At 37.5% G+C, this 13,309-nt stretch overlaps 1 protein-coding gene across 2 annotated transcripts in view; it reads left to right on the top strand.

The window, feature by feature from the left end:
• Cep83 (centrosomal protein 83) overlaps positions 1–13,309 on the top strand; it is a 140,644-nt gene that overhangs the window by 30,223 nt on the left and 97,112 nt on the right. For both annotated transcript variants that reach the window (XM_087192805.1, XM_021258466.2), the window contains exons 2-3: positions 5,215–5,483; positions 5,886–6,036. In XM_087192805.1, the coding sequence (XP_087048931.1) occupies positions 5,314–5,483; positions 5,886–6,036 (321 nt within the window). In that variant the 5' untranslated portion in view covers positions 5,215–5,313. The remainder of the gene's footprint in view (positions 1–5,214; positions 5,484–5,885; positions 6,037–13,309) is intronic.

Here is a 13,309-nt window from a genome sequence, read left to right as displayed (position 1 = left end):
CTAGGAATAGAGAACAATTAGTGATTGTAGTGCATAAGTATGGTGTGTTACAGTGTAGGAGTCACAAACTCAGACAAAACCTACATGAACCAAAGTATGATGTACCTATTTGTTCAAGGGGTAGTGAATAGACCCTTTTTGCTGGATATTTTTTCTTAGAGTAGGAAATGAGACCAAACAAAATAGTGTGGAAAGTGAATGTATAGGACCTTGGTAGGTTGGAATGTTTTGACTTTCTTTCATATAGGAGGTTGGATTAGTTAGCTCTCCTGTTCCTGGGACAAAGTACCCAACACTGCAACTTAAAGGAGAAAAAGTTTAATTTGGCTCAGAGATTCGTGGGATTTAGTCCATGCTTGGCATGCTTCAAGACAGAAACATGGTGGAAGAATGTGGTGGAGCAGAGCTATTCATGACAGTGGGGAAGCAGAACACAGGGGAAGCCCACCAGCAGATATAAAATATGGCAAATAGAGTGCTTTTGTGTATGTACAGTACTAATGTAGATATACCTCTACCTCCCAACCTCCAAATGGTACATTCCAAAACCCCAGGATCTGATCAGCTCTCCAGGCCTCTTAATTCAGTCAAGTTGATGGTTAAGATTAATTGGCACAGAGATTTTGAGTGAGAAGTCAAATAATATTTGTTGAATATTAATCTGGCAATAGGTTGTGGGGTTGCCAAGAAAGAAAAATATTGTACACAAACATAAATCTCTAATAATTGTCCGCTTATGAAGTAATAAGAACTCAACTTTTGTGGTAAGTAGAAATGAAGAGAGTAGGGCGAATTTTAAAGGAAGAGTATTAGGTGGGCACAGTGGTGTATGCCTGTGACCCAGCATTCTGGGACACTGACAGGAAATTGTAAGTTGGAGCCCAACTTGGGCAACTTAGTGGCTCATGGAAACCATGTCTCAAAATAAAAAGACCTGGAAAAGGAGCTCAGTGAAGGCCGTGTCCAATTGCCAGTACTGCAGGAAACAAACAAACACAAATGAAGGAAGTGTATTGGTGTTCCTATGGGAAATTTGAGCAAGCTGAGAAAGCTTTGAGGTTGTAAGTATGAATGAATTGTAGCATAATATTGTTAGTAATACTAAGATTTGGGAGTCAGATTGAAGGTAGATTGAAAATAAGGATGGTGAATTTGATATAGTTTGAATACGGGGTAATAGCCAAATTGTTTATTGTACAATTGTGTTAGGTACACAAAATGAAAATGAGATTATCTTGAGAATGTGCTGATTTGATTATCTGAAGTGTTTGATTATTAAAAAGAAAATTTAACAACAAAATGTTGAAACTACAAGGTATATGTTCTGTTGGTACTCCATTATTGCTTTTCTAGAATTTACCACTATTATTAGCTTAGTGTATATTATTTGACTCTTTGTGTATATGTAAACATAAGCATTTATATTATTCATAATCTGTTATACTGTGAGGGCAGATCCACTGTGGCCTTTGCAATTCATATTATTGCACTTTATTCAAGGACATTTAGGTTATTTCTGATTTTTCATTTATTATTAAAATGTAAAGACTCATGTAATTATCTTGCACACTTCTTGAGCTGTTTTTGTAGAATAAATTCTACAATTGCTACAGGGAGTAAGCAGATTTATCATTTTGATACAGGTAACTTTCTAGAAAGAATTGTCTTGTTTTGTATGCATGTGTACAAATTAACAGTGTGAATTTTGATTTTCAGTACAAAGTAGTATAACATGTGTTTTGTGTGTGGTATCCATTAGTAACGTGTCATAGGATATTCTAGCTTTAGTAGTCACCAAAATTAGCATATAAAAGGGCAGTTGAGATTGTCACCATTGTCTCTGAACTGGAGAGAGATTCTCTTAGCATGGGAAAAAATAATACTTTTCTTAGCCTGTTTGAGAAGCTAAACCAGATAGCATAGACTGAGTGACTGAAGAACAGGAATTTATTTTCCATAGTTCTAGGTGAAGTCAAAGATCAGAGTGTCATACATTTGGTGTTGAGTGAATTCATGGTTTACAGTTTTTTCATGGTGAAGAAAGCAAGCTCTGTAGTTTCTTTTTCTTTGCATAAGGACCCTCATCCTGCCTCGGGGACTCCACTCTCAAGATCTCAGCTAACCTAATTATCTACCAAAGGCCCGAAGTCTAATACTATAATGTTGAGAATTAATGTCTTTAATATTTGAATTTTAGAGGGGGCTAAACACGTTTCATAGGAACTAGAATTGGAGGTGAAGTTGGTGATGGATTGAGAAAGGGATATCTTGAATTTCGTAAAGTCTTGGAAGGTACTTCTGTAGATTTCGGTGCCAAAAAGGAAAGAAATAATTATTAAATTTTATTTTCCCAAAATACTTGTTTTAATGAATTTTACTTCCAAAGAAAACTTAATTCTCAGTTTGAAGTAGAAGTCAGTGGGAAATTTACTGTATACATTATTTAACTAGAATAAAAAAATATTCATGTCAACTCTGAAATCTTTTGCTGTTTGTGGAAAGAAACAGCAGTTTTTAATTTTCCTAATATACTTTAGGCTTTCAGCTAATTAAAATGAAAACCCTGTAATGCTTTTTGTTGGTATCACTGAAAAGTGTGAAATGGGTTTACCGTATGTTTCTATTTCTTAGAAGTTAATTTGAATCAAAGAGCAGAATCAAAAGCATATGCCAGTTTTATGATCCAGTTCTTAGTTCCATGGCTTTTTTTCTTTTTTTTGTGGTACTGGGGATTGAACCCAGGGACTTTGTAGTGAGCTATGTCCCAGCCTTTTTTAAAATTTTGAGACAAAAATCTTGCTAAATTTGCACAGGTGAGGCTCGAACTTTGATCCTCCTGCCTTAGTCTCTTAGAGTGCTGAGATCATAGATATGTGCCGCCACACTTGGCTACAAATGTGTCTTTTTTTTTTTTTTGAGAACAGGGTCTTGCTTTGTAGTTCAGGCTGGCCTTGAGCTCACTATGTAGCCCAGCTGGCCTCGAACTCAAGGTGATCCTCTAGCCTCAGCCTTCTGAGTGCTGGGACTATAGGCGTGTGAGCGCCACCATGCCTGGCAAAATGTATATTCTTGAGAGGATAATTTTGCATACAGTACAAATGTTGAATCCTAGTGCATGTTTAAAATAAGAACAAAGAGTAAAGTGTTCTCAACGGATGTTTCCTTTTTTATTGATGAGTAGTTTTGTTATTGGAATCTCCTTGCTATGCCAAAATGTTATCAAGTAGCTCCTAAAAGTGGCTCGCCAATTAAATGTTATCAGATTCTGGGTTGCTCACTTCTCCTTCTGGAGTTAGATTCCAGGTTCTTCTCCTCTCAAACAAAGAATTGAATGAAGCAAGCAAAAAGTAGTGGCCAAGTTTATTCAAGAAAGTAAAAGTGAAGAGTGAGGGAGAAACTGGCTCTGGAGAGCAAGCTTAGGCCTAGGAATAGAGGAAAAAGCAAGATAAGAGATCACCCTGGAAAAAGCAGAGTGGGCTATCCTGACGAAAGCCTGAGAGCAAGCTCTTCTTGGCGTCTGTGACCTTTTATGCTGTCCAAATCTCTAGGAAATCCTCGAGAACTTCTACATACGGATCCTGAGAGGTAGTGTTGGGATCCCGTGGGTTAGACTGACTTCAGGTCTAGGCATCCTGTTGAAAACTTGCTTGAGTTCTGAGAGAAGCCCAAGTGCAGGGCTTTGGGAACTGTTCTGTGTATGTATCTGGGATCTTGTAGTTAACAGGTCACGCCTACTTCCCAGCCATCTTTGCCACACCCTCATCTCCTTTCACCCTAATCACAGAAAACTGAAACAATCTCAGTTTTGTAGCTTTTTTTTTTTTTTTTTTTTGAGACAGGGTCTCAGTATGTAGCCCAGGCTGACCTTGAAGGCAATCCTCCTGCCTCAGCCTCCCAAGTTCTGGGATTACAGGCATGTGCCACCATACCCGGCAACTATCTCAATTTTAAAAGTTTCTTATGTAATATGTAGACATCATACTAACTTAGCAGAGGTGATGTATTTCAACCATACTGAATAATTTAATGGGTGATTTGTATAAGCCAAATATCTTTTCTTGTCATATGAAAAATTAATTCATGATACCCCACGACTAAGGGAGAATACCATCAGGAAAAAAAAGGACAGAAGTACTTTAAAATTTTAGATCTTATTTATAAAAAGAACACTTTCACCATTTTTTTTCTTCTAGCTGCAGTAACTGTTTAGTTACCATTTGTCTTAGTTACTTGTTGCTGAGACAATATACTGGACACCCGAAGTTAGAGGAGGAAAGGTTTATTTCAGATCACAGTTTGTAGAGGTTTCAGACCACAGTGGGCTGGCTCTAAGGCAGGATGGCATGGCAGAGGGGCATCGCAGAGAAATAGTCCATGACAAAGCAGACATGAGACGGAGAAGCAGCAAGCAGAAGCAAGCCTGTTTCCCTCTCTCCCTTTATATTCCATCCAGGATACAAATCTATTGATTGGTGCTACCCACACCCAGGGTGGGACTTCATGATCCACACCCTTAATCCGGTATCACACCCTAATCCAGCCATCTTCAAAACTCTGTCCCATGACTGCATGAGGCTTTGGGAGGACATAGAGACACAGGCCATAACACCATCATAATATTGGGTTAGTGCTTTTGGGGATAGGTGAAGTGATTTAGTTTCCTGTTCTTAGCACTATACATCACATATAGGATGTGATCAGTACTTACATGTTGATTGATTTCTCATTTGAATCTGCAGCCTGAGTGCAGTTTTCTTTGTGTCAAATAAAAATCCCTCTGTAGCATTAATCACAGACAGTACATGCTGACAGTCATGTTTGTGAAGACAGTGATTCTCCAGCCACTTAACAAACTCAAAATGGCTTTTCTGTGATTGAAGAGTGTGCGTTTTTATATTGGGATCCACCCTTGAAGATTACAGTAGCTGACTCTGGCTTGTGTATCCAGGAGTACTTAACTGAAAAGTCCATACTTCTGATGTAGTTAGGTTAGTGCTTGTAGTTGTAATCTTGATGGTCACAGAATCTGTATGGAGGAAAATATTAAAGGTGTGATTCTAATTTATTTTTGGATTTTGTTTTATGAGCAGTTAAAAAAATCTGAAAACTGGGCTTTATTATAAATTGATAGAGAATAATAAGTGATAAAAATATGGGGCACCAGTGGAAGCTTAAAATTCGTGGATCACTAATTAAGTATATTTCCCTGTGCAGGTATAACTTGGCCTCCTGAGTGTCTGTCTTAACAAGAAAGAAGTGGGAAATACTCCTGAAAAGAAAACGAAAACATTAGGAAGCCATAACTAATTTTACATGGTTTTCAGCTTACTTACCAATATGGAGACTTATCCTAACATTTTTCCACCTGGTGGAGATGGTGGGCTAAGTTCTGAATCTGAGTTCCAAAAAATGTTAATTGATGAAAGGTTACGATGTGAACATCATAAAACCAATTATCAGACTCTAAAAGTGGAACACACAAGGTAAGTTACTTAAATTAGAGGTGAGGCAAAGGAGGTGGGTTGTTATATAAAGTTAATGGAGCTGTCTAGGCTAAATGTTTACTCTGGAACATAGAGTACAACTTTGTTATTTTACAGTGTATTAATACTTTTAATAAGTAAAATTGTTGCTTTAAAATTTCTTTGTTTCAAAGCTGTGATATCAAGTGAATCTAATACATCCAGTTGGCTGAACATGTTTTTCCCCTCAAAGTAAAACTGCTTTCAGAAACTACAGTATGGAACTCTGTAAAGATATTTACAAGTTTAATGGAATGTGTGATAGCAGTCTTGTTTTTCTGCAGCATTGGTTGACTTTACATAAAGTAATACAATTACAAAGCAAAGGCAACACTTCGAATTGAATTTTCTTTAAAAATTCAGGTTGCAGGATGAGTACATAAAGTCACAAAATGAACTGACGCGCCTGTCAAATGAAAAACAAACTAACCAGGAAAAGTTCCAGCTGCTGCTTGAAGAGCTAAGAGGGGAATTAGTAGCGAAAACTAAAGACTTGGAAGAAATGAAACTGCAGGTGAGAAGATATATTTGAGTTTGTGTAAAAATAGTGAAACTAAATAGTTTAAATTATCTTTAATGATTATTTTGCAGTATCTTCAGTTGATATAATTTAATCTTTCATATATTCTATGTATGGTGGCCATGAAACTATTATATTTATGTAAATTGGCATTATATTATCTGCTCTGACTTAAATATTTTACCACTCAGAATAATTAGGGGAAAGACCAGTTGAACTTTAGTATGATTCAGAATTAAAGAATTTTTTTTTTTTTTTTGTCTTTTGAGACAGGGTCTCACTATGTAGTTCAGGTTGTCTTTGAACTCACTCTGTAGCCCAGGCTAGCCTTGAACTCCAGGCGATCATCCTGCCTCAGCCTCACAAGTACTGGGATTATAGTCATGTGGAACCATGACCAACTAATTTTTATATATGTTTTACAACTGAAAATATGCTAAAAAAGATTGGTAGTTATTTTTAAATTGCTTCTTAAAAGAAACTGTAAAAACAGTATGTACACATGATTTATGTACACACTGTAAATGGGTTTCTAAAGCAAAAAATAGTTTTGATGAAAGTACTAAACTACTGTTTCGTTAGATACTATCACACTGGTTTTCATTTGCTTGGATAGTAGATCTAGGCTAACCTTCAACTCCAGTCAAACTGATGATAACTTTCAAATTAGTCAGTATTAATGAATGATATTTTCCTATATTCACCTAGATTCTGAATAGCACTATCTGGAATATGCTTGGTGCCAATAATGTGACATTAATACTGGAGTTCTAAGTTTGTAGCGTAAGAAGCATTTTCCAATTTACTTAGTCTGGTATATCACGTAACTTATAGATTCCCTTTGACAGCAGCCTTAGAAGTTTGTCATTCAGTATCTTATTGAAGTTTTCCATTGTTGGGAGCTCCATTAAGCCTGGTTTGGTGCCTCTACTACACTGTTCATTTCTAGGTTCTTTGGGACATTTAAACAAACAAACAAAATCTCAGGAATGTGAGTTGAAGAGGGAAATATGAATTTAATCTTGTAGAGTCAGTGGCTTAATTTGTTTTGTAAAAATTGAGAGACCTATATGAATGGAAGCAGTGATTGCTGAACTTCAGGTATTTGAGATATTTTTAGGCATTACAAATAAATAATTCTTTCTTGAAAATAATATCTAAACCATGTTTATTTGTGCCAAGCACGTACAGGAATTAATTTAAGAAAGCTGAAGTGGCCATATTAACATCAGAGATAATAGTGAATTCATCAAATATAAAAAGGACATTTTCTAATGAAACAGGGTCAATTCATCAAGAAGATGATGACCTTCAACACATCACTGTCACTATGCCTTAGTTTTCTCATTTGGTAAAGAGGATAAAAATTTCTAAATGTATTGTTGTGAGAACTAGTGAGATAATATGTATATTTTACTGTAGAACTTGGCACACAATAGATACTCAAAAATGATACCATTTTTTATTCAACTTGAATTCAGGCTCCATAAGGGCAGAAACTTCAGTGTTTTTCCATTGTTTGGGACAGTGCCTAGTAGATATGTATTTGTTGAAAGAATGACATGAATGAATGGAATGAACAATGAGTTTGTTGTTCTGTTTGTATATCATGTTGAACTTCCTATGTCATACATGCGTAGAACCTCAGTATCTTAGAGTTGCTAATCAACTAGTTTTATTTTTTTATCTGTTACGGAGATATGTCCAAGTCGTAATCCCCAGTACCCCCTAGTGTGATCTTATTTGGAAATAGGTAATTGCACATGTAACTAGTTGTTGCTGAGATCATGCTGGAAAGCGGTATGCCTTTAAACCAATTTGACTGGTGTTAAAAAAGAAGAGATAAGAGGAGATGGAGAGAACCTGGGGCAGAGAAATGCTCTGTGATGACACAGGCAGCTGTGTGCTAGCACAGCCCCAGCAAAAAGGAAAGGACAAGGAAGCAGTCTTTGTGGGTTTCATAGGGAGCCTAAACTTGCTAATATCTTAATTTCAGGCTTGTAGCCCCTAGAACTATGGGACAATAAAATTTCTGCTTTTTTTTAGACACTTAATTTCTGGTATTTTCTTAGAGCAGGCCTAGAAAACTAATATACTATCCAAATCAAAATTTCTTTCTAGAACATTTTTGACACAGGACCCTTCTTTCTCTGCTTCAGTGATAGAGAAACTCTCATGAATTTCTGTTTGTTTTTGAAACAGGATTTCACTGTGTTGCCCAAGCTGGCCTCAAACTTTTTGATCTCCTTGCCTCAGCCTCCTGAGTAGCTGGGATAATAGGTGTACACCACTGCATCTGGCTATGTAGTGAATGTTTTAAAAGTAGCCCATTTCTGTTTATGGATTGCAGTATGTTAAGCATTTTATGTCTCCTGTTTAAAGGAATTATTGTCATCCCTGTTAATTCTTATGTTGTTCCTTGGAGCCACACAAAAGAACTTTACATGTTCCTCCATGATATATTCCCAAATGCTTGCTGATAAGGTAATTTACCCAGTAAAAAATCTTTGTTTTTCAAGATAAATTTATCTTGTTTCTATGTGATATTTATCTGGCAAAAAGAAGTTGAACAAACATCATGTATACATATATAAAGATAAAGCAGTTTAGCTATTTGCTTTAATGGATGTTTGCAATTTATACAAATTGTAAGTTAAGAAAGGCTCAGTAAATTCAACTATAAGATTAGGAAGACAATTTCAAGATGAGGTGTTCATTGAAGGAAAAAAAAAAACCAAAAAAAAAGAAAAAGATTAGGAAGACATTCCAGTGAAGGTTTATGAAAGATGATTATTTTAAAAATACACATGTATTTTATCTAACTGCAAAAAATGCATTGTCTAAGATTTAAAACCCCTTTGGCTTTTATAGAAAAAAAGATATAAAATACATTTATTTACAGAATATTTCAACAATAGTGAGTGGGAATACTAGTGCCTAGTTCACAAGATAGTTGTAAAGATGGAAGGAGGCTGTTATGGCTTGTGTCTAGATCCCCCCGCCCCCAAACAAAAAAACCTCATTCAGTTGTAGGTGGGGCTTTTTATTTATTTTTTTATTATTATTATTTTTTGTATTAAATTCTTTTATTGGTACATTGTAGGTATACAACACAATTACATTTCTCATTGGGAATTGTACCTTTACATAATGCATCTTGGTTCTTATTTTTTCCCCATTCCTAGCCCTCCCTTCACCCCCTCCACCCTTCCCTATTTACAAAGACTTTATTTCCATTTTTTCCATTTCTCATCATTTTTCCTTCCCCTTCTTTCCTTTCCCCTGCCCCTCCCACTACCCCTACCCCTTTGGACCTTTTCTTCCTATTTTCCATTATCGATTATTCATTCTAATCGTTGGTACATTTTAGGTATACAATATAATGACATTCATCATTGGAAATTTGCACCTTTACATAGTCTCTCTTGGTTCTTATTTATCACCCTTGCCCAGCCCTCCCTTCAACCCCTCCATTTCTCCCTATTTACAAAGATTTTGTTCCTATTTTTCCATTTTCTCATATTAATCCCATTCCCTTCTATCCTTTCCCCTAGCCCTCCCACTTCCTTCCCCTTTGCCCCTTTCCTTTCTATTTCACATTACCTATTATGCATTTAGTCCTTATTTACACTTTCAGTTTCTCACACCAGAGAAACTATTCGGTATTTACACATGTGTGTCCTATTTATTTCACTTAAGAGTATGGCCTCAATGTGCATCCACTTAGCTATAAATGTCTCTAATTTCTCATTTTTTATGGCTGAGTAGTACTCCATTTTATAAAAAACCCACATTTTCTTTATCCAGTCTCCAGTTGATGGGCATTTGGGCTGTTTCCAAGTTTTAGCTATTACAAACTGTGCTGCTATGAACATGGGTGCACATATATCACTGTGGTGTGATTCTTTTAATTCTTTGGGGAAGATCCCCAGCAGTGGAATAGTGGGGTCAAATGGGACTTCCAGTCCTAGTTCTTTGAGGTATCTCCATACTGATTTCCACAGTGCTTGCACCAGTCTACACTCTAGGTGGGGCTTTTTTAGAGGTGGCTGGATGTAGAGTGTGTGATGCTGAGATTAAGGGTGTGTGATTACTAAATCAGTCCAGATTGGTTTGGCACCCACCCTAAGCGTGGTAAGCCTAGATAGAATACAAAAGGGACAGAAAGAAGCTGCTAAGGTTGCTCAGACTTGCTGCTTATGACTTCTGCCTTCTGCCTGCCCTGAACTTTTTCTCCTCTGCGATGCCCCTCTGCCAAACTGTGAGCTACATAGACCTTTCTTCCCTTAACTTTAGGTGTTGGGTATTTTGTCTCAGCAACAAGAAAAAATAACTAAGACAGAATTTGGCATCAGATGGGTGGGGTCATTGCTGTGACTGTACCTGACCATGTGATTCAGGAGCCTTCAGTACTGGCTTGTGGGAAGAGTTTGGAAAGGTTCAGAGATGCAGGCCAAAAAAGAAGCCCTGGGAAGCTTTAGGCTATACTTGATGGGACATTCTGGGCAGAACAAAGAACCCAGCGGAATGATTCCTAAGGTTGTGAGTTTGGCCAGAAGGGAAACTCCAGTAAAGCTGCGGTCTGCAGAGATACAACGGAAGAGAAATTGGTCACTGAAAAGACTAGCAAGAAAAAGCCAAATATTTCAGAAGAACACAAGAGTAAAGATGGCTTGAGGACCTCACAAGAACCAGCAGGATTCCAGCCTTTACAGCCTCAGAGTTGCAAAGGTGAAAGACTTTGCTTTGAGAAGAAAGCCGCAGAGCACCATGTTCTAGAATTGTGGTAGCCTAAATTTGGAATTGGGTTCAGAGTGCTCAACAATCCAGGCACTCAATGCCTACAGCCAAGAGAGAAAGAAGCCTGGCTACTGTTCCAGCTGGCAGCAGACCTTGGAGTCATCTACATCGTGCTGGTTTTAGGTGCATGCAAAATGCAAGTTGTGAGGTCAAGAAGGCTTCCACCCAGATTTCAGAAGAAGGCCTGGGAGGCCAGGCTGTGTGCCCCAGAGAGGGCAGTGTGTGAAGCTGTGAGTGTGAAGCGGAAGGTGCAGTGGAGACCCCAGAAGGTTGGAGAAGCCAGGAACATGGATCGTCTGAGGAAAACTACAAGGAGGGAGTAGAGCTGACCCAAGAGAGAAGCTGTGGGAGCTACAGCCACCAGCAGTGCTAGGGATGGAGTCACTCAAGCTTTTTGGAGTTCACATCTTACCACAAAATGCCTTGGATGTTGGACGTGGAACTACAGGAATCAATGTTTGCCCTGCTGGGTTTTGGACTTGCTTTGGTCCCATTCCTCTCTATTACCCCTCTTTGTAACTTTTGGAATGGAAATGTCTGTCTTGTGCCACTGAATGTTGGAAGTGTTTAACTTTCTTTTCATTTGTACAGGGGCTTGCTGCTAAGAGTTTGCCTTAAATCTCAGAGGAGATTTTAGACTTGGAGTCTTCAGTAAGGCTGAAACAGTTGGGACTTTGGCAATTCTGGGAGGTGAACTAAGTGCTGTCTACATAAAGGGATGCACGGAGCCTTTGGGAGCCCAGTGACAGAATGTTATGGCTTAGGTCTAGATCTCCCCTCAAATCTTCATGCCATCATAGGTAGGGCCTTTTCTCTCCTGATGGTAAAATCGCCATATTGAGGGAATATTTACTGCACACAATTTTCTGGTTTGCTTTAGATTTGGTTATATAACTACAAATCCTGTTCATGTAGTTAAAGGTGGCTTGACTTAATAGTTACCATAGTTTGTCATTTTTTAGGGTGTGTTTGGTGCTATTGTTATTATTGATTGTACCGCTTTAGCTATGGTGACATAATTGTTTTAATCAGTTTTTCTTCTTCTATGCCAAAACTGAGATTGCCTGAGAATCATAAAAAATAATACAGGCCAGTGTCAAAGAACCAGGGGCTGGGCCAAAGAAGCAGCAATTTCTCATCCCTAATAAATTCCAGAGGTAGGATCTTGTAGTAGACTCAAAACCCCAAAGCCAGCTACACCTGGTAGATATTGCTGAGAAGTAGTCATTTCCTAAGGGTTCTTAATACTAGCAATAAAGATACCTGCCATAAACAATTTACAAGCATCAGTGGAGGAATTAAATTAAAAAAAAGAAAATGAAAAGACATGGAAGTAAGATGCAACCTGAGACTTCCAGCTCACCAGAGACAAACCTAGGGAGCAATGAGATAGAACCATTTGAAAACCACCCACCTGCACTCTCTGAAGTGGTAACAGCTGAACTAACAAAGCAAACGAGGCTCTAGAAAAAAATAAAATCAGAAATAATTTCTCAGGTAGCTTAGTGAATCTAGAGCAGATACAGATGTTTTAAAAAAGAGGAGCTTAGGAAAATGTTAGAAACCACGAATGCCCAACATAGGAAAGATAGGGAATCCATGGAACAGATCCAGATTTATCCAGGAGATTAAAAATTCTATTGAAAGTATGTGCAGGAGAATGAACCAGTGTGAGGACAGAATATCAGATCTAGAAGACAGGATTGTGATTAGTGATCATGAAAGGAAAGATTTCTTTAAAATAGCAAGGGAGCACAAAAAATCAATCTAACAGCTGCCAAATGATGCAAAGAAGAATAACATAAAATTGATTGGAATCAATGAAAAATCAGGAGATAGTACAAATGGCATAAAAATACCTGTTCACAGAAGTAATCGCAGAAAACGTTCGAAGCATGGAAAAAGAATTTGACATACAGATAAATGAGGCATATAGAACTCCAATTAACCATACTAAAAAAATCTGTCCCAAGGCATGTAATAGAACTCCAGAAAGCAACACAGGAACAGAATATTAAAAGCTATTAGAGAAAAGAAACAAACCACTTACAAAGGAAAGCCCATCAGAATTACAACAGACTGCTAACTACACACCCTTAAGTCAAGGAGAGCTTGGAGTGAAGTATTTCAAGCTCTAAGAGAAAACAACCTTCAACCAACATTGATGTACTCTGCAAAACTATCTTTTCAAAATTGATGGAGAAATAAGATATTTCCACGAGAAAAATACACCTAAAGAAATTCATGAGCACCAAACCAGTACTCCAAAATGTTCTGAAGGACATTCTAGAAAGAAATACACTACAACTCTACAAACCTCAACAGAACAAATTCACCAGGCAAGGCAAGTAATTAAACAGAAGGTAAAGAAAGGGAACCACCAACAGGAAAATAATATGATAGGGATAAGTCAATACATATCAGTTATAACCATCAATGTAAATGGCCTTAATTGACCAATCAAAAG

Source organism: Heterocephalus glaber, unplaced genomic scaffold (genome assembly GCF_053883595.1).
Source record: "Heterocephalus glaber isolate CG9 unplaced genomic scaffold, H.glaber_assembly_v1.0 deba00001572, whole genome shotgun sequence".
Taxonomy (NCBI): Eukaryota; Metazoa; Chordata; class Mammalia; order Rodentia; family Bathyergidae; genus Heterocephalus; species Heterocephalus glaber.
Note: the sequence above shows the minus strand (reverse complement) of the source record. Positions and strands in the feature narration are given on the sequence as shown.